This window comes from Lonchura striata, chromosome 2 (assembly GCF_046129695.1).
Source record: "Lonchura striata isolate bLonStr1 chromosome 2, bLonStr1.mat, whole genome shotgun sequence".
NCBI lineage: Eukaryota > Metazoa > Chordata > Aves > Passeriformes > Estrildidae > Lonchura > Lonchura striata.
In genome coordinates, this window is record NC_134604.1 from 36,468,020 (window position 1) to 36,494,674 (window position 26,655).

At 42.0% G+C, this 26,655-nt stretch overlaps 1 protein-coding gene across 1 annotated transcript in view; it reads left to right on the forward strand.

Annotated features, from left to right (window-relative positions):
• The first annotated feature begins 3,946 nt into the window (after positions 1-3,946).
• Positions 3,947-26,655, forward strand: part of PRSS23 (serine protease 23) — a 40,001-nt gene continuing 17,292 nt past the window's right edge. The window contains exon 1 of the mRNA XM_021545030.2: positions 3,947-4,197. Within this exon, the coding sequence (XP_021400705.1) occupies positions 4,193-4,197 (5 nt within the window). The 5' untranslated portion in view covers positions 3,947-4,192. The remainder of the gene's footprint in view (positions 4,198-26,655) is intronic.

Below are 26,655 nucleotides of genomic sequence, written 5' to 3' on the forward strand. Positions count from 1 at the left end.
AGACATTCTTTAGGTCACAGTGGGGAATTGCAAAGGGGATGAATGAATTAGTAGGCAAAGTAAGAAGAATCTCTACTTGTAGCTGTAATGTGCAAATACTGCCAGCACATCCATACAGGCTATTGGATCCATGCAGAAGTCTAGGAGGCTTCCAAAAGCTTTTTAATCCATGGAAAATGCCACATGTGAAAGTTAATGCTTTATGAATTGCCATTTAATACAAGGGGAGAACACAGATCTTTGTAATGGTGAATATAATTTATGCCACAATAAATCTTAAATGATGAATTAATTTGTGTTGCTTCTAAATTAAGAGAGAAGGATATAGCAAACCACAGGCCCATCCCTAGGGAGCTCAGACTAACTCCACTAACACACCAATTGGCATGTGCAATGCTGATGAACAAGCTCGTTCTCTAGGGCTGAGTGGAGACAATCCTTCACTGATAAAGAGAAATCTTCAAGCAGCAAAGATTGCAGTGAGCAATTTATTAGTGAGGAGATGTTTCACAGGAATCACAAAAGCTAATTTAATAACAAAATAACTTCATGTCCAAAACTCGTATCAAAATCAATGTAAAACTCTGTCTGTTTCCCAACAACACTAGAGACAGCAATGGAAAGAATCAGAGGGGAGAAAGGTAGAGACATTCCAAGTTCAAAGTGCACACACAAATTACAGATAACCTATAAAATCTGAAGAGCTGCTAAAATCCAAACATTTCCACAGGATACATCATGCACCTAGCAGCAGTGTGTGGGTGGACAGGTTATGCAGTGGTGCATATTTCACTGAAATGTAGCTGTGAATGTCAACATGGACAACTCCTAAGAACCCTCTCTTTTTCCACTACAGCAGAATATGTAAGAGTTCAGTGCAGGGAGCAGCTGAGGGTTAGTGGGACAGATTCTCAAAACTGAACCACCATTGGTACCCAATGTTTCCATTCAAACAAACTATTGCTTGCACAAGTGTCAAATTGCCAATGCAGTGTAATAAAAAAATTGTAAAACACAGCGAAAAGAATGAAGAATCTTTGAAGCCCCAAATTACACAAAATGCTCCTAAAACATTAGATGTTGCTTAACTGCTGAAAACAGGAGGGATAGTGTAAGATAGGTAATCAGAGTCTAATCTTAAGCAAAGAGAAAAAGATATCACCAGAGGCCACTTTCTCCCATCCTAAGATGAGCACCCCAGGAGCTGTGAAGCACCACCTGGGAAATACCTGACTCCTCTCCTCCTAAAGAGTGGAGGTGTATCTTCAAGCTGCTGTCTAATATTTAAACATGCAAAACAAACTAGGATTAACCCTTAGAATCCACCTGTAATGAGTCCAGTTTGTATGCCTTGTTCAGTGCAGTTTATAAACTGTTTAAAAGCAGTTTATAACCAATTATTTTTCTCTCACTGAAGCTGGCTGCCTCTGTTACTGTGTATTCACATCGGTATTCCCTGACAAAAGCTAAACTTTTCCTGCAGTGAGAAAAGGGTCTCTACTGACAGCTATCTCCCAGTTAGGTGCTGTATCTGTAGCAGTGGCATCTTGATAACTGAAGGATTAAATCTGAAAAAGAAGGTCTATGTGTGCCCTGGAAGGAGGGAGGAAGAGAAGACGAAGAACAGAAGCAAAGTTGCTTTGGAGTACTAAATGTGCTGAAGCCTCTGGTATGACAGTCTGTGTACCAACAGCATAACTAAAGTGCAGACGTATCCTTGCAGCCTGCCAGGCTTCTCCCCCGTCCCAGTACAGGCAGATACAAAAGACCTTCCCCTTCCCACTCACATTCCCTAAAACCTGGATGCTTGTTGACACTTGGCTGTATTTCAGAGCCTGTGTGAGTCACTGAGCAAGGGTTTATTACTCATTGCTGAGCAATAGTTCAGGAATTAGGAGCTTGGGGGTTCATGTGTCGGTGGTCACTGTGTATGAGATCTTAAATAGGGCAGGTTTGCCTGGGAACCCTCCGAGTCATCCCTCTTTTCCTTATATTTATTTATTTATTTCATTTTCAACAGAGTTCAGGGACAGGGTGTTCCTGCTTTCTGGGTTATTTTGTTACCCGAGGGTGAGCAAGAAGACAAACTGCAAGAAAATGGATTTTGTTCATTGTGGGAAAGTCAGTGTATACAGGGGGAAAAAATGTGTTCCACATTCTCTTCACATGATGAATTTAAGATTCGTGTGGAGATAAACCAAAAATACCCATGACACAGCTTTGGTTTTTGCATTTCATTTCCACAGGAGATTCCCAGAGATGTTTGTTTGAAATAAACAACATAAAAGGAGACCCTCTGCCTACTCTCTGATGCAAAGCAATTAATGGCTGGATCAGCATTTCCACTCTTAATTCTGCTTTTCATATGGTTTGTTTTAAAAATTTACTCCAGTCATGAACTTACCATGCAATAATACTTTGCATTTGGAAAAGTCTTTCATCTGAACAGCACAAAGTGCTTTAAAAATGTTAGTCAATTAGTATTCACACCAGCATGAGAAATATACCTTTTTTTTTTCCCAAGAGAAACAGACATTTGGGGTGAGACATCCCGGTGACATTTTGTATGCTGATATGACAGAGTATCAGAAACCCAGGTTTTTAATTCTGATAATCACTTAAACCCATCACTCTTTTGACATTCTACTTAAAAACAATCTTTTTCCTTTTCATACTAACAAGAAATTTTAAACAGTTAGTTCACTAAATTTTTTCTACATGTCTAGATGTAGGTTAGGATACAAGGTAATAATAAATAATAAATTGTAAAAAGTATCTTGTATGTATAATCCTCATGAATAATTGTAAGACTTCATTGATGAAACACAGGAAGTCACCTGCTGTTGATCTGCAGTCATCTTATGGGTGTCAAGCATCAAATATTAACAGCACACTACATCTGCACTGCAGCAGAGCCTGCAACTGATAATGCAGATGGGAAGAGGAACTGTAAATTATTCTTATCTGGGACAGAATTTGCCCTTGGTCTCATGATCACTGAGAGCCTGGATGGGGTTAAGTCTAGGTAATTTAGGCAACTAATTTACACTCTAAATTTCCGAAACTGAGTATAACATTTCTTGTCCATTACAGGCTGGGTGGGTGTCCATTTCCAAAGGCATTGTAAGCTTTCAAAGGCACTTCCCTCTTTTCCTTGACCATATAGACCATGTAGGTTCTGAGGTTCCAACTTTTAAAATATTACTTCTCAGCCGGGTACAATTCAGGGTACCACTTGGTTGCTTCCATTAGGCAGATTGGATGCACATCTCTTTATGATGTTCTGCAAAAATTGCAGTGGGATCTACAGTGCCTAAGTCTCTCCTACTGATTTCAGTACTCACTTCAGCATATAGGGCTTGCTTAAGGATCTCCCAGTCCAGTTTTTGGAGCTGGTCTTCTCCATGAGAATATCTAAGTTCACAACACAATATAGCCAAACTACATGTGAAAATCTTGTTTTTACAGCACAAGAAGCAACTCTAAAAGTGTAATTTTTTTCTTGCTCATTTTGCTTAGGTAGAATAGCTGCTAAGATATATTCTGCACTGTGTCAGACAAAATTACTCAACCATATCCTGCATGATGTGACACCCAGCCTAAGCCTGTGGGTGCTCTGTGTATTATGGTCTATAAAGAAATGTCAGAAATTACTGTTGTCCTTTACAACCTTGCTCCCTGACTTATGGAAGATTGCAGAAAGTGGTTTTATGCAATCAGGAGGAACGGAGGAAAGAAAAAATTTTATAGAACCCACAGGATTACATAGCTCTATTGAATGCCAAAACAACTAGTTTCAAGTCACGTAGTTACAAAAGAGTGAAGTATATGAAGGAGGCGTAAAATCGATGGAAAGGAGATGAGATGCCCCTCCTGACCATCTGCCCACCTGCAAGTTGGAACAGCTTGGCACAAAAAGTAGCGGCAGGTGTAGGAAGAGCTGGCAGGCAAACTGGAACTGGAGCTGGAGCTGGGCTATTGAGAACCTAATAATCTCCTGAATCACAGAATTCACAAAATTAATGTGGACAGTGGCACTCTGATATCGTACTTGGTTTGTGACATTCAGTTTGACCTTGATATCCTATTTTGGAACAACAGAATGACTTTACCTTAGCTGAGAAGCAAGAGCCCTGGAAAGAAAACTGTAATGGTCTCCATTTGAGCTACTGCAGAGAGAAGCTTGGAGGGAATGAGGTAAGCCCTCATTAGTCCTGTTAACTCTAATTCTCTTTCTTAACATGTTTTTTTCCACCATTATAACAATTGATCAAGTTTCAATAGTCGAGTACTACCATATCTACTCCTCTTATGATCCAATCTGCAATGCACAGATTAATTACCCACGTTTTACACTTAATTGCATAACTAAGAACAAAAACTAACAGTATATCAGTAAGTTTCCATCCAAACAAATAAATTTAAACTTTGTTTTAACCGTGAAATATCAGATTGGCAGGGACCTCAAGGATTATCTGGTCCGACCTGTTCAAATCCCCTGAAGACTGTAATAACAATGTCTGCATATAAACTGCTTCCCTGACCTTTATCAGGAGAAAATGTATTTCAGCTTTAACTCTGGAGAGGCAAAGGTAAGGAACTTGTGTAACTGCTAATAAGCTATGCAGCACACGACGTTCTGGGAGGATTGCAGAGTCATGCATTACTCTAATGAGTCTTAGGAGGGAGTGACAATCCTGCTCCACAGAGTATTGATCACCAGAGCAGCTGCCAAACAAAACAGCAGTGAGAAATTAAATATACATTGAACTTGGCTCTATTTCTCACAGTATCTTGTTCCAGGGTTTGTTACCAAACAACTTGAGGCACAAAATGGTCCTGTTTACATTAACTATGTGTTCCTTCTGGGGAGCTCTCTGTAACTATCGTGTCAAAATGCTTCCCATTTCTGACACATAGTTCTTGCTCCAGTCTCCTGTGATTCCCATTTTTCAGAAGATGACCAGCACCATAACTGAAGAGGGTCTTTTTTTTAGGCTCACATGGGAAGTGCATGTCAAAGCAGGGGAGTTTCACCTGTTCATTATAGTGGCCTAAGAGCGAAGCCATCTTTCAGTAGGTTCTCAGCTATAATCCTTTTTTCTGCCAAACTGTTGCAATGCTGAGTGCCATAGGTCTTCTGATTGCAAGTGCAGTAAATGCAAATAGAAATAATTCTTGTGGCACTAAACAAGAAACTGGTGAAGCTGCACGCGGTAACACGAGGTGATTCTAAACTGGTGCATTGCACCAAGCACGGTGGTAGCAAAGGGGCTGATGTAGGGATTGTAACGAGAAGGTACATTCCTGCTGCAGACAGGGCTTCAAATTTCGTTTTGTGTGGAAGCTTGTTATGTTGCAGCTTCTCTTTTTCTTTTTTGATTAATCTAGGGCCATTGTTGGTGGTATAACATCTATTTAACAGATTGCTTAGGGCATGGCCCATTGTGATCAAGGGCAGCACATTCAGTCCCTGTCATTAAACAGTGCTGCCTGTAACCCCCAGAGGTGAATGACGTTAGATACTTTTACAATGTGGCAAATACACATGGCAACATTCAGATATGGGTTATGAGAGTTTTTACAGGCACGGATGCAAACATATAAAACTGTTCTGAGCAAGGTTCGAATAATTCATGATACATATTTTGGCTCAGCTTGAGGATCATCGGCAAAACCTGCATACAGAAAATAGCAAGCAAGATTAATAAAAAATCTAATTGTTTGTTATGATTTGTTAAGAGCCTTTTCAGCTTCTCTTTTCTCATTCCAATAAACATTGGCCATTACCTGTCCATGTACCTTTGTTTAGCTTGCCATGAACCATACCTCAGGAAAGGCACCACAAAAAAGCTGTAGAGGAACTTTCTACAAGGGCATGTAGTGACAGGATAAGGGGGAATGGTTTTAAGCTGAGTGAGGGCAAGTTTAGATTAGATATTGGGAGTAAATTCATTACTGTGAGGTTGGTGAGGCACAGGTAGCCCAGAGAATTGTGGATGTCACACCCTGGAAGTGTTCAAAGCCAGGCCAGATGGGATTTTGAGCAACTCGGTGAAATGAAAGGGTCCCTGCCTATGTGTAAAGACTTACAGACCGGAGTTGCCTGTCTCAAACACTGTGAAGGTCACAGAAGGACTTTGCAATGAGGTAAGTATAGAAGGGAGCGACAGGATGGCACTAACTCCAGTCCTGGTGGAGGTGAGATCTGGTTAGCACATCCTGGGTAACGCATCCAGACAAAAATTTACACTATAGTAAGCTTTATAAAGAAGTAACTGCTTGTATGCATATCACTGGTCAGACAAAGATCACTCCCAAGTTATGGGACAGATAGCATCTGTGACCACAAATGATCACCAAAACCCCCTGAATATACCTGGAACCTGGACTGCAAATTAAGCCACCACAACAGGAACCTGAGATAAGATAAAGGTGGTACTATTGATTTGGGTGTTACTGTTGTCTCAGACCTAGGGGAAAGTTAACAAAGCTGGGGGAGAAGAACTTATCACTGATAATGGACACAAATAATGCAGAATTTATGGCCCACTTGGAAAACCAACTCAGCTGAAATCAGGTCAGGTAGGGTAAAAGGTTGTTCTGGCAGGGGGAGATTGTGACCCTTAATTCACATACCAGCAACCCAAGAAACTGACTGAACTCGAAAACAAAGAAAGACAGAACATGTGGACTAATTAGCATTAGATTTTAGGGACTAATTTAACCAATAGAATAAGAGAGCTGTGTAGGCAATGAGCATTGATTCCTTTGTTTGTTTAAAATGTATAAAGAGTGAAGAGTTTTGAATGACCTCGGGGCCTCCTCCACCAAGAAATTCAGGGTGAAGGATGAACAGGACAGGATGCTGCTGCATCCATGGGTTGAGACTATCTGCTGCTTGACCCCTCTCTCTCTTTTTCTTCTTGCTCTTCTATTTCTTTCTCTCTCTCTAACTCACATTTATTGTTAAATAAAATTGTATTATTGACTTCCACATATGGTCTTGTTTGCACCTTGATTCGGGCAGAGGTATCTCACAGTAGCTGGATCATGGCAGGGAGTTTGAAGTTAGATGATCTTTAACAGCCCAATCCAAAACCATTGTATCATTCTATATGGGAATGATGTTTCTGTAGACACTCAGTGGTCTGTAAGAACCAAGCCAGATCTGGTAATTTATATCCACACCCAGAAAAATTACATCGTAGTCACTTCTCTGTGTCAAAGGTTAGTTTCAAAACACAGTCTTGTTTATAAATGACTCATTTTTAAGGCTAATTCCAGAACATTAGATGTCTCTGGGTAGTTATAACTATTATTTTATTTGTCTGATAAGAGTCCTACTTGAATATTTGAGACTTATCCTGTGGAGCACACTAACAGGATGCAGTCGCATCAACATCTGATGGGAAGGTTCACTAGCCATGAACTTACAAAACCTCAGCTCCTTTGTGGAAACAGCCCTTTGCACGCTTGATCCCCTGGCGCCAGGCAACAAGCTCCCTGGATCAGACCACAGAGACCATGAAGTATGCTCCAGCGGTTACTGGGATGCTCCAGCAGTTACCGGATGCTCTGTGAACCCACATCACAATTAACCCCTCAAGAACATATTCACAGGCCTAAACACAAGGCATTTAATCTGCAACATACAATAGCAGGGACTCTTCAGCATCAGGTAGAGAATGTTCTTGTCAAGTGAGAGATTTTGGATGTTAACAGAGGGTAGGAGCAACGGCTTTGCCAGTGAGTGAGTTTTGAGACAAGCTTTAAAGGAAGAGAAGATTCTTAGAGTGCTGAAAGCCTGGAAAGTAAGGATTTTTTTTTCCCCTCCAAATAACAAAGTTGAGACCACAGTCTGCCCATCCTGAGTCCCTGGGATACTGGAGGGAGATGATGAGTAATTAGAAACAGCTGAAATACTGTTTTAAACTTCTATTAATTAATCTTGTAACAATCTCACTGTCTTCAGAACTTTCTTTGACAGGAAATTTTTCTTCCATTCTCTGAAGGCTGGAGACCATTTTTAACTTATTATTATTATATGTCAAAAACTTGTTTTGAAATGAATTTGTCAGACTTCCCTGAGTGATGCTGCACCTACCAAATAACCCTGCAAATGGGAAGAACCACCACAGAGCATTAAGTAACTCACTCCACCTATAGGAAATAGCTTGTAGTGCATAAACATCGCCCCAGGCAGGATCACATCTGCGTTCCCACTGCCAGGTATCCAGCTTGGCAGGACACCAGCGTTCAGCTTCTAAAAACAAACCTGTGGCAGCAGCAGGAGGCTGTCATGGGCTCTCTCCCACAGCCAGTTTTAGTCGTCTTCTGAAGCTGGGGCTGGGAAGTTGTTGCACCTTTGAAGAGGTGCCAACAAGAAGAATTTTCCTATCCTACAGGGAGAGTCTGCACCTCAGGATGTGTTGTGTATGGATCCCATCAGCACTGCTGCACAGCTAGGACACCCAGGAATGGTAGTGCTGAAAACACCAACATTTCAAGACCCTCAACAAAAAGAGGCAGGAACACACATGAAATAGGTGTTAATTGTGTTGTTCTTGCTCTGCATGACACTGACTCATTCCTTCCATCTTGACAGGCTACATCCGGAAAAACAACTCTTAGAGATGGGTGCTGCTGCCGGCAGTTCTGGCAGAGATACAGCAAGAGAGATCACACCTGTTTTTATGGGTGTAAGAAGGCCAACATCAAGAAACAATCAAGATGGAAAAAGGCCTTTTTGTTTACTCTGCAAAGCTGTTTGAGATGTGGGCACCTGATTACTTTGTCACTGGGACAGGCTCTAATCTCCCCGACATGGAGATAAAAACACGGGCACAGTGTAAGTGACCTGGCCTTGCATCTGTGAGTTCTGCTGGCAGAGCTTGCTTCGCTCTTGAGTGTGTCAGCTATGTGTGTGTCATCTGGGAAAGCCAGAGGATTTCTCTGAGACTCTGACACAAAACTCACATGGGAATAATTTCCTGAAGCAGAGCCACAACCTCATAATGGATCTCTACGCAAGGAGGGGAGGAGTGCTGGGAAGAAATGTTGGGATCAGGAATGGCAACTGAAAGATGCAGCTGATGACAAGAAAAGGGAAGAGAGTCCCAAGAAGAGTGAACCTCGTATCAAAACACACTGCTGCTGTCCTGCTCTGAGGATAACCTTACTCAAATTGCCAGCCTGAGATAAGACTGGCAATTAAGTGTGGTGTGGTTCTCTTATGGTGTGTAAGGCAGCATGTGGGAGAAGGATGCTATCCCTTCCCATTACACAGTGGTTTTTCCATGACCATGTAGGAAGCTGTGGTGGAGCTGGACCCTGGGCATGGTCTGAGGAGCCCCAGCAGCCACAGCCACCCCTGTTTGCTGGTTGCAGATGCTGCACTTCTCCCACTGACTGAACAAGGCCTGAATGTCACAAATGTCCAAAAGGCAGAAGAGTTAAACTGGTATTATCTCATAGAGTGAAACAAAAAGATGCACAGACATAGAATCATTTAAATCCATGGGATTATTAGAATTTATAAGAAAATAAAAATTACCCAAAAACCTGAATATACTCAGTCCCAGCTCCCACTGGAACATGCTGCAATGTGCTCACCTTTACCTGCAGGGAAGGGATGGGAGAACAAGTTCCAAATGCCAGATGTTTTATTGCACAATGTATTACTGGAAAATGGAATAAGGATTAATATATAGATCAGTGGTGAATAATACAAAATAAGTAATAACAAAATTCACTGTCATGCAAGAAGCACAATAATTATCCATAGGAACCAGAGGAAACTCCATCCCTTATCAGAGTTTCAGCTAGCCTTGACAGAGTACACTCATCAGGAACATGCATGGGAAAATGATAAATCATATTATCTGGACCAGTTTACCATCTCTTAAAAAAAAAAAAAAAACACACTATAGAAAATTCTGCTTTAATACATTCAGTTCACAAATGGGCTGTTTTTTTTACTTGGTAAGATAAACTTGGCAGAAGCCAGTTGCCTTATTTATGCACTTGAAGATTTTGCTATGTCAGATAAGAATTAAGAAAATAACTTTTTTTAGCTCATTGAAGAAAAAAAAAATTAATAGTGACTGCACCTCTTCCAAAGACTAGAAGTCATTCTAAAACAGGCCTATGATTAATCTCTTGGTGTAAATCTACCCACGCTTGCCCAGGCCACCAACTCTTCCCAGATGGAATCTGAACTCTGAGTCAGAGAGTTCCATGAAACCAGCAGCTAACAGGGTCTCTCCTATGTTTCAGTGGCTGCTTTCTCTGAGCCACATGTTCATTCATGCAGTGAAATTTTAAGTAACTATAGCTTGAAGGCAACATCTGTTCTGAGAGACTTCGGGGTAAAGGGACCAGCAGGTAACTGAGTCTGCATTTTAACAGATGCTTTCCTGGGTTCCTGTACCACCTACTTCTAAAGAGCAAGGTCCATGGCATGGTTTAAACCCTAAGATATGATTTCCACAGAGGCAAACAGCTTGGTGCAGCATAGGCTACCTTTTGTCATAACTGCTGAAAGTGATTGGTTATTTTCCTCACTTCTGCTTTTCTCCATGCCTTGCTCCTTCTTACTGTTTCCTGACTTCAACTTCACTTTTTGAATACATCATGAAACCACACACTGAGCCCGAGACTATTTCTAGAGAAATGCTTGTGATACCTGTTGAGAAAGGGTATGGCAACAACAGGATGGTGCCACATGCCTGGAAGAAGGCATGAAGAGGGAAAAAAAAAAGACAGGTAAAGGTACAGAAAGCAAGTTTTTACATATTGTCTTGATGAATGCAGTAGAAACACCTTAAAGAGGAGTAGGGCTTTGGAAGTGCTTATACAGAGAGCCAGTGCAAGTAAGTGGACAAAGACCAGCCAATTGAGATATATCTAGCAGCTTCATCCTATAGGTAGGCAAAGAGAAGGAGAAGGGAAGGACAGACTTAGATAATGGTAGTACTAAGGGCTTTATCATCAGGGCATCCTTGCACAGAAGCTAAAGTTCTTGGTTTCATGCTGTAGAACAGCCCCTGAGCCATTGAACTTTGGGGTTTGGGAAGGAAAATAGGTTGCCATTTCAGGCATCCAAACCAGAGTGCAGGAATGCAACAAGAGGGCTGTGTTACTACAGCTTGATGAATCACTGCCCATCAGCTGTACACACCAACATAAAACAACTTCACCTTTCATATCTGTCAGCCAAAATGTATGAACTAACCCCAAGATGAAGGTGGATCTCTTCCAAGGCATTGTGAGAGGAGTTTCAGCAAATGCATGTTGATTGTTAACCCAGACAGGCTTAAAACAAACCTGAGGTGCATGTTCTGGGACAGATGGCAAAGTCACAGTATTCACATTGCTTTATTCACATAGTCATATAAATTTCCATGGTTTTGGCACTGATAGTCTGCAGTCAGTGGTTTCCCCATATATTTCATGGACTTTCCTTATAAGACACACTAAAAACTTGTTATTTTTCCTTTCTTGGACATGTATCAAAAAGAAATATGAATATTATCAAACTGCCCTGGGAAAAAGAGAGAGGGCTGAGTTGCATACCAATAGCTACAGGATTTTTTTAATCCAAGCCCAGATGACAAGGTGTTGGGGAAGATGAATAAAGATGATTGCCTGGCAAAAGATTTACAATAGTACAGCCAGGATGAAAACAATCCCCCCTACTGGTTGAACAATGCCCTTACTTACAGATAGGTCCAAAAGTCAAATGGACTGTTCCATCTCAACCCCCAAAATGTATGGCTCATTCCACACCTGTAACCCTCCCCTGAAGCATCAGGTGTCTGTGACCCCATTGGCCCAAGTCTTGTTCCAGCCCACCTTGAAGCCCCCTGATAAGGGGTCTCCGAGGGGCCAGATGCTCACTTGGAACTTCCACCCTCTCCTGGAGCATCCTCTTGTCTCCCTCTACCCCTTGCCTCTCCCTTTCCCCACTCCCTAGGGCCTGCCACGTGTCGTGTCTGGTGTCTCCAAGCAGGGCCTTTCATCCTCTCTAATAAACCTGATATTCTAAGAGCAGCCTTCAGAGATCTCTCTTCTCCATCCATCCAAACCATCCTGGAGCACAGCATCCCCGCAGAAGGCACCCTTCATGTACTATAAAACACTCTATGTAAATAAATCATAAACCTCTTAGGCAGAGGAGGAGTTAGAGACTGCTAACCTTTCCCTTTAGGGTCTGTGCACTGAGTAGTGTAGGAACCTCCCTTTTTTTCTGTGCTGCAGATGTTTGAGTTCAGATAAGCCATTCTAGCAGATATTTCCCAACATTCATGAACCCTGGATGCTCCATCCCAAGCAAGCAGTCATTGGCATTGCTGGTGTATGGTGAGATCACTCACCCACTCTGTTAGTAAGGGACTAGTAAAAGTGTAGGGGACAAAGCCAAGAAAGCATCTAAGTGTCACTAGGTCTTTAACATGTTCATTCAATTTATTATGCAGAGCTAGTTTAAAAAATCATCATTGCATTTTTCCTCAGTTTAGGGAAGGACCAAAGCTGCAGGATGTCCAGTAGTAATCTTTCTCATGGCTGAATAAAAATTTGTGTTTTCATGGCACTTTCTGGTGTGAAAAAGGCTCTATCATTCTTCTACCTATCTAAGGAGTTTGATCCTTACACATTCGAAAACCAATGGGTTTCAGTTCAAACTGGGCTGATGATAAAAAAGTAAATGTGGACAAATGCCACAAGTAAGGTAAATGTGGCCAAGTAAACATTGCACACACAAGCACACTCACAGATATATGGGAAATGTACATGCAAGTAGTGTATCTGAGGCATATGTATGCTTAAATAATGGCTCTGTGTGCCCTGAATACTGTACACTTGAATGAACTTTCCCTCAGAGCAAAAGTGTAGTTTTCCATCTTGTACTCATAATTTTTTCCCCGTAAAAATATTTTAATGATTTAAGTCCCACAAGCCCAAGAGCTCCAGATGCATATTTTAGTTGTTTGTCATAAGAACTATCCAACATAAAAAATGACCACCCTTTCAGCCAGAATGAGTTTGCACAATGTTAAAGTGAAGAGGAAGAGTTTTCCACTGTAGTGAAATAAGTCCTTGTAAAAGTGCCATTTATGAAACTTTAAAACCATCAGTGGAAAAATAAGATTTTTTTTGCCATCTGAAATTCTTTAAAAGGAAATATGTCTCTAGAAGATAAACTCTTGTTCCTATCAAAGGCAGCAATTGATTTCAGTGGTGCTTAAGTTTTAGAAATACATCTTTTAGCCTTTTCACATTTTGGTTTTTTGGAGTCTTGATTTATCACCATCCTACTCTTTTGGGAAGAACTATGTACCTACCGTATTAACCACACTCTCCAGCAAGGGTGAATAAATAAAAGTCACAGATGCTTTTCCTAAGCCATCCTAATAGATGAGTGAAACAAAACACTGATTTTCCAGAGGGCCACACAACACACTGCTCACCTTGATTGTTGCTGAATCAAGGTAAGGCATGGATCTCTCTATCAGGCTTCCTATTTCTTCTACTGGGTGCATGCATCCACTTTGTTGAGGCCTGGACTTGGATGCAACAGAGAAACCCAAAATAATTCCATGGATGGATGGAAATGGATGCATGTTTCAGTGCAAACTGGATTTGCACTGATTTCAGGAGGAAAAATTTACTGGCATTTCCTGAGGAGCAGGATTTGGATGTATCTCTTAGGAACTTTTCTTCCAAACACACCTATCTCTATCTCTTGGTGAAAAGTGCTTGCAGGGCCACATGCCAGAGGGAGCAGACTGCTTCAAGTCAGATGTGGTTAATGGAACATCCACTTCTCATCTCTGTATAAGACAGTGTCACCCATTCCCCAATTCTTTTTCAAACTGCTGATTTTTCACTCTGGGTTAATGATTTACCCATAAGCAATACTCTTTTTTTCTGGAATTACTTGAGTGATGCCCACTTAATTGCCCTCTGCCCTTTTCACCTTGGGGTGGACTCAGACATGGAGAGTGATTTACCTAAAAGGGAAAGTTCTTGCAGTCTTCAGTTAAATATTTACTTATGCCTTTTTTGGTGTGCCTCGTCCTTGGTACTCCCAAATCCTCTGAGACATCAGTATGAATTCCCACTGACTCTACAGACACTCCCCTCCTCAAGGAGGGTTACTCAATACTGTTGAGGAGACATTTTCTGCTACTTAACTTGACTGCAAATGTTTTTGTATTTGTGTTACTAAGGTCAACAGAGAGCTTGTGGACAATTTCCTTCTGTTCTTAGAAAAGTATGTGCAAGTGTGGTTATGATGCAGACATTTCAAGCTGGGTTCAGAGTGGACTGCAGGACCAGGCTGAGGAGTCTTGTGGCACCCAAAGAGGTGTTCCCTGCCCCTGTGAAATACCTGTGTGCTGCCAGTTTGAACAGTGCTGTTCAGGGTGGCAGCTGGCCGAGGCAATCCAAACTCTGCAATTTGGATACTCGTGTATAAGCACCTCAGGTTAGAAGATTTTTGTGTTTGTCTTGAAGATGACTGATCAGATTTAAGGCAAGCTGATTTGAACAAGCCTTGAACAAGCCCACAGGGATGGGAGGTATTTGGGAGGGACAGTGCTAAGCCTTCTTTGTACATGTTTAATCTTGGATTGCTGATAACGTTTGAAAAGTGTGGCAAAACCCTCATTGCACAGCATGTACTTTGACACAGCACCAAGTCCTTGGTGGAAATGTTGTCTTCTTCCCCTGGAAGTGATCAGGCTACTACGTACATACCATGAGATTTCTTCAAAAGCTACCTAGTGATGCTTTTCCCAGTGTGCTTAACTGGTCCATGGAGCTTGTTATCTAGAAGTCCCACTGGCTGCAGCTGTAGTACTAAATGCGACAGACCAGTGACTGCTGCCTGGCATAAAGCCAGAGGCACGTTATGATTCATACCCACCTAACTGAACGCTTTTACCCCTAAAACCAGGGTGGCCACACCCAGCCTACCTTTTGGGAATGGTCCCAAGAATGTGCTGTTCTCTACACTGTGCCAACACGTATGTATTTTCTGCAGGCTGATTCTAATCCATCTCAAAGAGCCATGAAACAACATAGACAAGCATGGAGCAGTGTCAGAAGTGGTGTTGTGGACCTGTTTAATTTAGTGGTCTAGACACAGCCATTAATACCAAGAGTTTAGCAGGATTCTTGGAAAGGCCAATGCATTTATATAGCCAGTGAGAATATCCAGAGGAATGGGAAAAATCCCCAGCCAAAATCAGATTTTTGGAACTGATAAAGTATTAAATTCTTCCGGGATCTGATTACACAGAGTTTCTGGTATCCTCCCTAGCAGCACCTGCTGCTGCAGGTTTTTGGGAAGAGAATACTGGACATAACAGCCCTCTTCTCCATTCTGCTATATGGTGGTGCTAACTGCCACAAACTGTTGTATATGTAGTAAAATCTATGGGGGAAATGTGAAAATACCTCTCATGCCCTCTGATTTCCTTGGCTCATTCTCTGATACAAACAGGGAAAAGCCTGGAGCTGGAAGCTGACAGCTGGCTTCTGCCCAGAGCTCCATTGAGGTTAGGGAGCCTGAGTGCACTGGCCCTGCTGTGTGAAGCTGTTCTGCCTCACACCTGGGATGGTACATTGAAAGAAATGTGGATTTATCTTCTAAGGTAGTTTTACTGCCTAATATACTTGTGGGAAATATACATCTTAGCTGTGTTTGTCACGATTTTTGCAGTCAATTCTGCAACTGATCTCCACTTAAAATTTTCTCTTGCTTCCTTATTTAAACCTATCTAAACAAGGACATTTAATCTCCCCCATGCACATAAATCATAGCTTGCCTCCTGTATCCCTTCTCTTACCTCCAGGATTCAACTTGGTATCTTCTTCCAAACATGCCTGTGGTGTGATGAGTTTGGGAGTTTAAACTTCCAGCTGAGTTTCCTTTTGTGAAGGTCCAGGAGAAGCAGCAACTGTAGAAGAGGGGGCTGAAGCATCTGTGTAGAAATGACACCATGGGCAAACCCTGTCACCCATTCTTACAGCAGCCAACCCACAGGATTGCCCTGGCTGGAAATACCAATCGATTATGGGAAGTTCAGAATAGCCACAAACATCATCTGCACCCTCTTTCCTGAGGGCAGAATCTGGGACAAAAACATAGCCATTATAGGAAAAAATAAAGTGATACCTGAATGAAGAACCAGTGTTGGCAACTCAGCTGGAGTCCCAGTAGTGTCTGTAGCAAGATCCCAAGGGAATTGCATGCACAGATCAGTTTGCATGGCCATGGTACAGGCACAATGCTTCTTAGTGTGGGAATGAAGACATGGATTTTGCAGTCCCTATGAGAGACCCTGAGCCAAAATGACTCATGTCACACCATTTCCTTCAAGTGAGTGACACTGTCTTTGATGGGTGATGGTCTGCAGATATTTTATGTGCAGTGTCCATTTACATTGAAGAAATATTATCCTGGATAATGTATCTGTATGACCCTTTCATTACAAAGGCAGGTTTCAGGTATGAGGTGAAATGTAAAATCACATCCTATATCTCATGTTGACTACAAATTCCCACCTAAAAAGGGCTTGGAAATACAGAATCAGACCCAGGCAAAATCTAAATGCAGTTTGTCTGTGTTCTTTCTTGTGGGTGATATTCCTTCCATTTTTGAGGCTTAGCACAGAGCGTAGCCAACACTTAAACCCTCAGCAGGATGTTAAGTGGTGTCTAGGCTTTGTGCTGGGTCTCTGCACTAGCATGAATTTTTACCAGTGAGGAGAAGGATTGCTTTGTCCATATTGAAAAGTACACAGCCAGCCTTCTCTGTAGTATGCCATTTAATTTAGTTTTGATTTAATCCTTTGCATAGAGGGGATGCTGATTGCCCCAAAAGAATAAAAGCTGCCACTCTGAGGCATGTGCCTTTTGCTGGCCATGTGATCCAAACAGTTACATTCAAATCAAATCACAGCACTTCAAGGGCCAAATGTAATGCAGTTTTTCTTACTTGGATATAAAGTTTAGTTATTTTTTTAATATTTTAAGGCAAATTAGAAGCAGTATTCTAAATGCTGAGGATTAAGAACAGTAGCCTCATACATGCAAGTACTCCCATACTTCTTACTTCATATGATTTTCCACTAGCAGCTGCTTTTTGGATGCTAGGACATCAGATGTGGCTGTTTCATTTTTTCCTTTGAATCACAGATTTCTAGTGAACAGCTCAAGGATTTGGGCTGTGAAATAGCTATCAAGTAAAAAGAGGGGCTGTAAAGCTCCGAAAACCAAAATGTAAAAACAAAGTTTTGGTTCAGTGGCTTGGTAAATATTCCAGAAACTACTCTTTTTTCTGTGGCATTAGGGAGGAAATCCTCCCTCCTTTTCCTTGCCTCCTTGTGGAGGCTGATGTATCTGGTCCTCATTAGGGGGTAGTTATAGCAGTGGAATCAAACGAGCTCAGATTATAGTTGTGAGGCACTGCAGTCTCCTGGTTCAGGCAGGGGGTTGTGGCTCAGACATCCTGACTTGCATTCCTGGGTTTGACTCACAGTCAGGCTATGGACAAGTCCCAGGTACCCAGAATCCTTTGAACCTCTATCAGGTACAGCACACTCCAGCTGTGTGCAGAGGCTGGGAGGTGTATGAGGTTCTCTTGAGCTCCTTTGAAGTATTTAGTTTGTACACACTTACCTTGACAATTCAGATGTTGGTCTGTCCCTATCTCCTAACAAGTAGGATTGTCACATGGCTATGGGATGGAAAGAGTTAGCCCCATCCCTCACATAGCAGTGTTGTCCTAGCACATTTCAGCTAGCTTCAGAAACTTATCTCCTACATCTAAGGGCACACCTCCACTAATAAATGAAACAAGCCAGGGAATGCTGCAGGGCGTATGATTTGAAGTGCTGCTATGCTGTCAGAAGGGCCCTTGACACTGGTGTAGTGGAGGGCACTAGCCATGTTCAAACACTGCCCTGTCATGACCTGGGACCTGCCATGACCCAACACAGACACCTTGAGTAGGAGAGCAGGAAGATTTCCTTCCTGCAGTTGTATGGTGCAGTTTGGGCTCAGGCCAAGAGCTTGAACATATTTAACTTCCTAATACAGAGCAAGTCTAGGACCTGGAAAGATACAGACACTTTCAGAGTCTGAGTCAGCCCAGCCTGGATCTGAATCACTCCTGGAGGTGTCTGTCTGTCTCTCTGCAGTGGAAGACTTGGGTGTTACCTTCTTCTGTAGCTGCCTCAGCTGTAGATGTACATTCAGGGCAGAGGAATCTGGGCAAGCCAAGATGTATTGGATCTGAGTAGTGTATTTTCCCTTGAACTCTGCCAGATGATAAATTAATTAATTGATTGATATTGGTTTTATTACCCACATCCTAGTATCACTAATAAATAATGGCTGCTAATTAAAACATTTAGAGCTTTGAAAAACTAATCTGGAATAATAATTTGGAATATCAGAATTTGGTGTCTGCATCCACCCAGCATCACAGACTGCTTTATAAATTGTAATTCATTTCTATAACATTCTAAGATGATTCTGACTAGCAGTGTGTGTCCCTGCTTGATGAATGTGTAGACTGAGGTACAGAGAGGTGAAAGCTTGGTTTGTCCTTTCTTTCCCCCATATATCTATTCATAGAGGAAGCTGGAAATGCAGCCCCTGGGACTCGGTTCCTACTCTTCCAAACCTGCCAGCCAAGGAAGTGTCTTGCTTTGTTTTAATGAAGCTCTGTTTGCCATTTCATTTTACAGACTGTTAGCCCAGAATAATGGGAAGTGGATACCCTGATGGACAACAGGAAGCCTTTATAATTTGTCAAACTACAATTAATAGCTGGCAAGCTCAAGACCAGCTCTCTGTCAGTAAATACCATTTGGGCCAGAGTCACTTAAAGATTTCTGTTCTTGTGCCTCCAAGTTGACCAGGTCAGCTGCAGCTCAGGCTGGAATCTGAATCCCCAAGTGCAGAAGCAATCATGATCCTGGAGAGCCCTCTTGGAAATTATATCCCAGACCTCTGAGATCATGAGTCTTTTACAGCTGGTCAGAATAAAGGCAGAGAGACAGGAAGAAAAGGGCAAGGTCTGATTTGTGTTTTTAATGGAGTTTTGTCCTCAAGCTCTTCTCTGAGGTGAATTTTCGTGCCAGACATTATCAGCTTCAGTGGTTTGGCTCAGATTTTTGCTCTAGATTCTTTTGTCCTGTTGACTTTTGGATCAACTCTGCACTGGCTCTGTTTTGAAGATTGCTTTACCCATATTAATGTTTAACTTACACAAGTATTAAATCATAAGTTTAACATGGAAATGTTTTTGTCTCTGGGCAGTTCCTTTCCTTGCTGATTTCACACTGTACATAACTACAGCTTCACTTGGCAGGATTTCTTCTGTTTGGTGCTGGTCTCATGACACTCCGTTATTATTGCGGCCTTAATTCAGAGGAAAACAATAAAAAAACCTCACTGCGGTGTTGTAGGCATTACTGTGGGTTTCTGTGAGTCAGAGTGGCCCAAAGTAGGGGCCTTGGTTGAAGCCTGAAACAAATTTATTTCACATTATATCCACAGTTAGGGCTGGAAACTTGGTGGTAAATCTAGAGGCTGTATGAGGAAGAAATATGTGTCTTACTGTTGTCACATACCTTTACAACTCACCATGGAAGTCATGGTTTGATTAGTAGATACAACTCACAATAGAAGCAGGAGAGAAAAAGAGATAGAAGATGCATCAGGATAGCTATCCTCATAAAGACTGTCTTAATTTTCCATGTTGACACTATTTTGGGCAGACTTTCCAGGGAACACAGAGACAAGAGTTCTTGTTGTGGCTCCCACTGCCCTGAGCTGCCTACAAGATCTCACAGAATCACAGAATAATGCTGAGATATAGGGGAACCATCAGGATCATTGAGTCCAACTCTTAACCCTGCACAGGACATCCCCAAGAGTCACATCATGTACCTGAGGCACTGCCCAAACACTTCTTGAACTCTGTCAGGCTTGGTGCAGTGAGAGCACTTTCCTGAGGAGCCTGTTCCAGTGCCCAGCCACCCTCTGGATGAACCTTTTCCTGATATCCAGCCTAAACTTCCCCTGACACAGCTTCAGGCCATTCCCTTGGGTTACCAGAGAGGAGATCAGTGCCTGCCCCTCCTCTTCCCCTCACAAGAAGTCACAGACTGCACTGAGGTCTCCCCTCAGTCTCCTCCAGGCTGAACACAACAAGTGCCCTCAGCTACTTCTCATATGGCTTCTCCTCAAGGCCCCTCACCATCCTCGTGGTCCTCCTTTGGGCACCCTCTAATGTCTTCAAGTCTTTCTCATATTGTGGTGCCCTAAACTGTACACAGGACTTGAGGTGGCTACACCAGTGCAGGGCAGAGTGGGACAGTCACCTCTCTCAATCTCAAAATAAAGCTTCCAAAGTCTTAATATCCTGAGCAGCATAGGCCTACAACTTTCCTTTTGTGATGTTAACTTTATTTCTATTTCTGTCTGCACCAGCTTTTGCAGAAGATCAATATATAGCAGAGTCAAAAAACATCTTGTCAGTGTTTGAGAGTCATGGTAGAACAGTGAAAATAAGAGCTAAAACCTCTCCAAATGGCCTCAGTTCTCATTTCATCTATGTTTGCTTGGCTGGTTATTTGGTTGGGAGGTTTTTTTTTTTTTGTAGGAATGGTTTTTAGAAAAAGATTGATTAATTTCATCTGTATGTCCAGCACACTCATCAACCAACAACTCTGTTTGCTCCTGCAGGTGAGGCTGTCGTCAATTCACACTGCTTCAACTCCCTCTCCTGCTGTGTCTCCACTGGGACACACTTGGAAGGAAATGCTGCTGGGCTCAGTGACAGAAAGGCAAAGCAGTCTAGGAGTGAAAAGAGGAGCTCCACACATTAATCTCAGGTTACCATCTTGCTTTTCTGCCTCCTTCTAAAGCCCCAGCAGACAGCTCTTCCTTTGTAGAAAGCCATCCTCCCTGCCATGTGAGTGAGCTCTATAGACCCCTCTGCTCTCTCTGTACAGCACATCCTCCTGCCCATTCACATCCACAGCACTCTAATGTGCACATAAAGCACACCAAACCACAGATAACTCAGGCTGCTGACCACCTCCTGAGGCACAAATGCAGTGCAAGTGCCTAATGCCTACCTTGTTCAGGTGAACTGGGAGACAACCCAAGGGCCCAGAGCTGTGGTTTCCCTCTTGGCATTCTCCAGAGCAGTGAGCAAGCTGCTCATGGCCTGATGGTGCTGGAGCTATCTGGGTTCACGAAGTCCCCTTCCTCATGTTTCTGGTTCTGGACAGATGTGCTTTGGGTTTTTGAAATGCTCACAATTCATTGTGTGACATTCTCAGAGCATTTTATAAGTCTAACACTGAAAGCATGCTCTGCTTAGCACTGGAATGCTCTCAGCTAAGTTGGTGCTGGGCAGAGCAGATGCTCAAGCAGAGCTGGTATTGCTGCTAAGGTCAGGGAGTGATGGATCAGTGTCCTACTGCTGCTGGCAAAGCATTGGGGATAAGCACGTTGTACTTAGACTGGAATTTGTCTAAAGCTCAGAACTGAACAGCTTTGTCTTACAGAAATGTTTTAGGATCTTCAGGGAGAGTGGGTGGTTTGGTCTTCAGATTTATGTCCCCTGTTCTCCTGGCAGTACGTGGGCCATAATACACAGCAGGATGTTTGCCTGCTGCTTAGTCCAATAAAAGTCACTCCCTGTGACTGGGAGGATCTTTTGGAGTCTGTCTACTCCTTCCTGACTTCTCCTGCTGCTCCTTACAAGAGAGATCCCAGCTTGAGGGTAACTCTGGCATCTCTGCCCTGTTTCATAAAACAGATACCAACAGTATGAGTAAGGCAGGATCCCATGTGACTGTATAACCACTGCTTTCCATGGGAAGATATTTCTCACATTAGAAAGCCCAGTGAGTAGGAGGGGGGAAATCTATAGCAGTGGTTTGGCTTGTGACTCTGCAAAAGATATGTCATGCAAGCTAAACAACTCTTACCTTTCCTTGGCATGGGAAAATTTTTCTTTCTAACTCTCAACTACCAAAGACAGTGTAAGTGGTTATCTACTAGAAGGTGTTGTAGTTCTAAGCTCCTCACTAAATTTTGTATTTTATTAGATGAAAAAAACTCAAAAACTTTGTCTTTATTGTGGGTATAAATAAAAAAGCTGGTAAGATTTGGTCCAACAGGATTGCCCAAAAAATAAGAAGAAAGTTCACTCAGTGAAGTGAAAGGGGTGGTAAGTGTAGCTGTGTACATTGTTCCTCACTCCAAACAGCTCATTGAGACAGCTTGCCAACCCTACTCATCAATGTTAATGTATTCCATTTTCCTCTCCATGACATGTGAAGTTCAAATTTATCTGAGCAGCAAGCAGAGACAGAATCTCTATTGACTGATTTTGGCTAGAAGTACATTTTCTGATTTCCAAACAAATTTTTCATGGATGTTCAGATTATTTTATGAAACAACCATGTCTTCCTGCTTTTATGAGAATACAGCTGGATTCTACAGAACAGGTGTGAGCCCCTGCCCCCTAATGTTTTAGTCTATATTAAAAGAAGAGATTAATTAAAAGTGATTAGATCTATCTGAAACCTCAAGTTTCCATTCCACATGAAATGCCAACATTTTAATGCCAGTTCTATTATGGTGAGAACAAAGAATACTATTATGACTTTAGCTTTGGGGAGTATTAATATAGTGTAATATAGAACAAAATATGTTTGGAGACAACAAGTTGTTGTGAGATAAAAAAATCAATCAAAGAAGTCAATCCAAAATACCATCAAAGTCAGCACTGTTAGAGAGGAAGTTCTGAATGTAGATGAAACAGGAAAAAATTATGTCCGAATATTTTCAGGCAGTCGTAGATGCTTTAACTATAGATGCATTATCAGTAGGTAGATTAAATAAATGTACAGCTCTTCTCCTGGAGAAATCCAGCTATTAAGTCAAAATGTCCTTTCATTTGCTCCTGTGCAGTGTCAGCAGTCTAGTGAGAGACACAGCTAATATATATACATAGACACACACAGACACACAGATACACATATATATACATATATACATACATACACATACATACATATATATATACATACATACATATATATACATACATACATACATATATATATATATATATATATTTATATACACATTTGGTACAATCCAGCAAATAGGTGGATAGGAACTTTCCACAGAAACAGGTTTCCAGGGACAGTGTAAAATGACTTTCAATAAGAAAGTCCTCTGCTTTGAGGAGACCTCAGCACTGATATCTGTGATGGAGAAATGAGCTGTCCTTTAGCAGTGAGGATTTGCCTGGGGAGTGCTGTGGAGGCAGCTGCTCTCCTCACTAGCACTGCCCACAGCTCCTCCTCAGCTCTGGATGTCACAAGCTGTGTATCTGTGTCTCCCCTTGCTGTTAGCCACGTGTGTAAGTCCAGCGTTATGCTGCAGCACGTTCACAGAGACATATACATAGGGCATGGGACTAGCTGAGTTGCCAGGTTTTGGATCACCTGTTTGCACCAGAGGGATATTTTCAGGCTGCCTGACCCAGAAAAGATAAAGTGTCCCTGAGCCATGGGGCACAAGCAATGCTGACATTTTAGAACGGTTGGCACGAACTGCCTGGCCACTGACTTCTTGTCCTTGAGACATTCAAGTTCACATGTGATTTTGATTTGATTGCTGTATCCCAGTAACTCTTCTTTGCCTCCCAAGGTTCCAGCTGCTCACTGCACTGCACTGGGCCCCTAGACTCTGTCAAATTGCACCTCTCAGCTGAAGGTAACTTGGTCCAAATTCCCTTATGGTACTGCTGTGCATCCTTCCTCTTTTGTACAGCTTTTTTTCTCCATTCAAGATCTATATCCTACAGTGGGAAGATCAGAGACGGAAAAAATAAAGTATCAGCACAGTTACCCATACATAGCTTGCTTTATAATATTCTTAGTGCCATTGCCTTTCTTCTACTGGCAGACAGGAGCAGTGTCCAGTTCCATAACTCCATGGAGTATTTCAGCTTGTTTGTGTTCAGCTGCTTGGAGAAATCTCTCATGGAAAAATTGTCTTCTGACCACAGAGTAATCACTACATGAAAAAGCCTTTGCCAATCTGCAGTCATTCCCAGTTCAGCACCAAAGGAGCTTTTCCTTCAAAATTACTGGAAAATATAAGTGCAGAATTAAGATAGCAACTATCTTCCTTTCCAGTCTTCTAGCTTCCAGAAGGCTATTTTTGAGTTTCTAGCAGGTTTGGCATCCAGATAATGAGGAGGCTGTAGGAACTATCCAGAGCAGTTAAGCATGAAACTATGTACTTCCTATCCACTGCATTGAAACCACAATCTAATAAAACAGTTAACTGCTTTTATCCTTGAACATAAGTTTTCATCTGCTGTAAATTAATATAATTGAATAGGCAAAGTGACTGGTATGTGTTGTTTCTGAAAGGCTTTAAGAAAAAGGTTGAATACGAACTTTCAAAATTTCAAAAGGCATTTCTTTATGCTATGGCTCTGATTGTAGTGTTCATTCAAATAATGGTTTGCAAAGCTGTTTTCAAATGAATTTTTATTCCAGGTTACTATTTGTTGTAACAACAGAAAATGCTACTGCCTGTAGCTGGGCATGGGAATGATTGCAGGATTCTGGGCAGCAGGGGCAAAAGCTCCCTCTTCTAATGGCTCCAAAGCTGAGACCAGAAGGCCAGAGAAGACATGAGGACTGGGGAAGAAAAAATGCCATGAGGCATTTCAAGGAAAGTCCAATTAGGGGTAAAGCAACTTGGAGATGTCAGTACAGGTTTCAGCTGTTTATCCCACTGCTCTCTCTCAGTACCTTCTATCCCAGTCCATCCCTTCATGAGATCCACACCTTTAATTCTTGTTGTGACTGCACTCTAACAGATTATTGGGCTTCTAATATTTTGAAGTACTAAAATGTCTACTTCTAGATCACAAAACTTGTCCTACTTCCACTCGTAGCACTTATGGTCATTTCTTAGGTTGCCCTGTTTTCCTCTAGAAACCCAATACTCATGAGAAACAACTGAATGTGAGATTACAAAATGAGAACTAAATCCTGATCAATATTCCCAGACACAAATAATTTTTCAACAGAGGATGTGAGAAACTTGTCTTCTTGGCTGTGTCTTCATAATTCCAGTTTCATCACTACTTTTGGCAAGTGACCAAGAGGGAAAAATGTTTCCTAGAAGAATGCAGTGGGAGTAAACTGTGACAAGAGAAAACGGGCAATGTAGGCTGGGCTCCTGACAAGGGATCTATGATGCTAAGGAGAAATCCTCCAAGGAAAATGCATCATGGGGAATTGTAGAGAAATTTACTTTGTAGAGGACCTCTAGAGATATCTAGTCATCCTGCACATTAGAGCTCTCCTTGACAATGAGCACAGCCTTCTTCCCATCTTCTTTGTATTTTCTGAAGAGTGAGATGCATGTTATAGCTCCACCTGGGTACATCTCTGCACTCCGGCCATGCAAACATCCCTCCACACCTCTGTAACCACAGTGATGCCATAGCTCCGCAGCTGCACAGTCCTCCAGTTCCTCCTATTTATTTCCCAGGTGGTGTATTAGTATTCAGGAACTCCCCAGGATGTCCTCTGCTTCTAGGGAACATAGGGGCCTCCCCAACGCCCTCCTTCTTCTGTGATTTCATCTCCATCCAAAGATGAACCCACTTTAAATTCTTTCTCAGTGGGCTAGAAAAGAGCCAGAGGAGCTTTTTCATAGAGCCAGATGACAGCACATGGATCTTTCCCCTTTTGTCAGGCATTCAAATCAAGTCCAAGGCAGCAGCAGCAGCCAGCATTACTGCCAGCTGGCAATTTGGAGACAAGGCTTGTAATATAAATTCATCTTCCAACAGCACCACTTTTTAACATATTTATCAATCATCTCAGCAGAAAGACCAGAAACTGAGTGAGTGAGGAAGACCTGGGGGTCCCCTTGCCTCAGCACAGGTACCCTAAAGGAGCAGGGTACTGATGCACAAGAGGTACACCACTGATCTTAAGGGAAACGACAGACCTTGTTTCCTAAACTGAGAGTCTCTCTTCAATTCCCACACTTCATGATCTCTGTCAAACTATGATATTAATTAACCACCATGAGGAAACAAGCAGCTCCTCAGATAAATTTACAAGAGAGAAACAGTTTAACCTCAAAAGATGCTGTTTTCCAGCTCCACACTTCTTTTGCTTTCTGTTCCTCAAACACTTCCAACAAAAAAGAAAATCAGTTCCAAAAATTCATTGCTATCTCCTCAAGCACATTAGAGACAAATTAAAAGTTCTGTCTTTCACTGAATGACACAGGGGCTGTACTACAGAAACTGACAGTCTCCTGAAACTACTATGGAATATGGAAAATGGAAGAATATGAAATTCAAAAGAGAGTTAAGTCCTAATGTTAGGAACGTAGCTGAGAAGCCTGATCAAATTAGAATAATATTAACTACTGGGATGCTGACTCTATTCTCAGTTGTGACAGTTACAGAGTATGCAAAATTAGACAAGACTAGACTATCTAGACTATCTAGACTATAGATATTTTTTTCCTGTCATGATTGCAAATAGGGTAAGAAAGCATCTT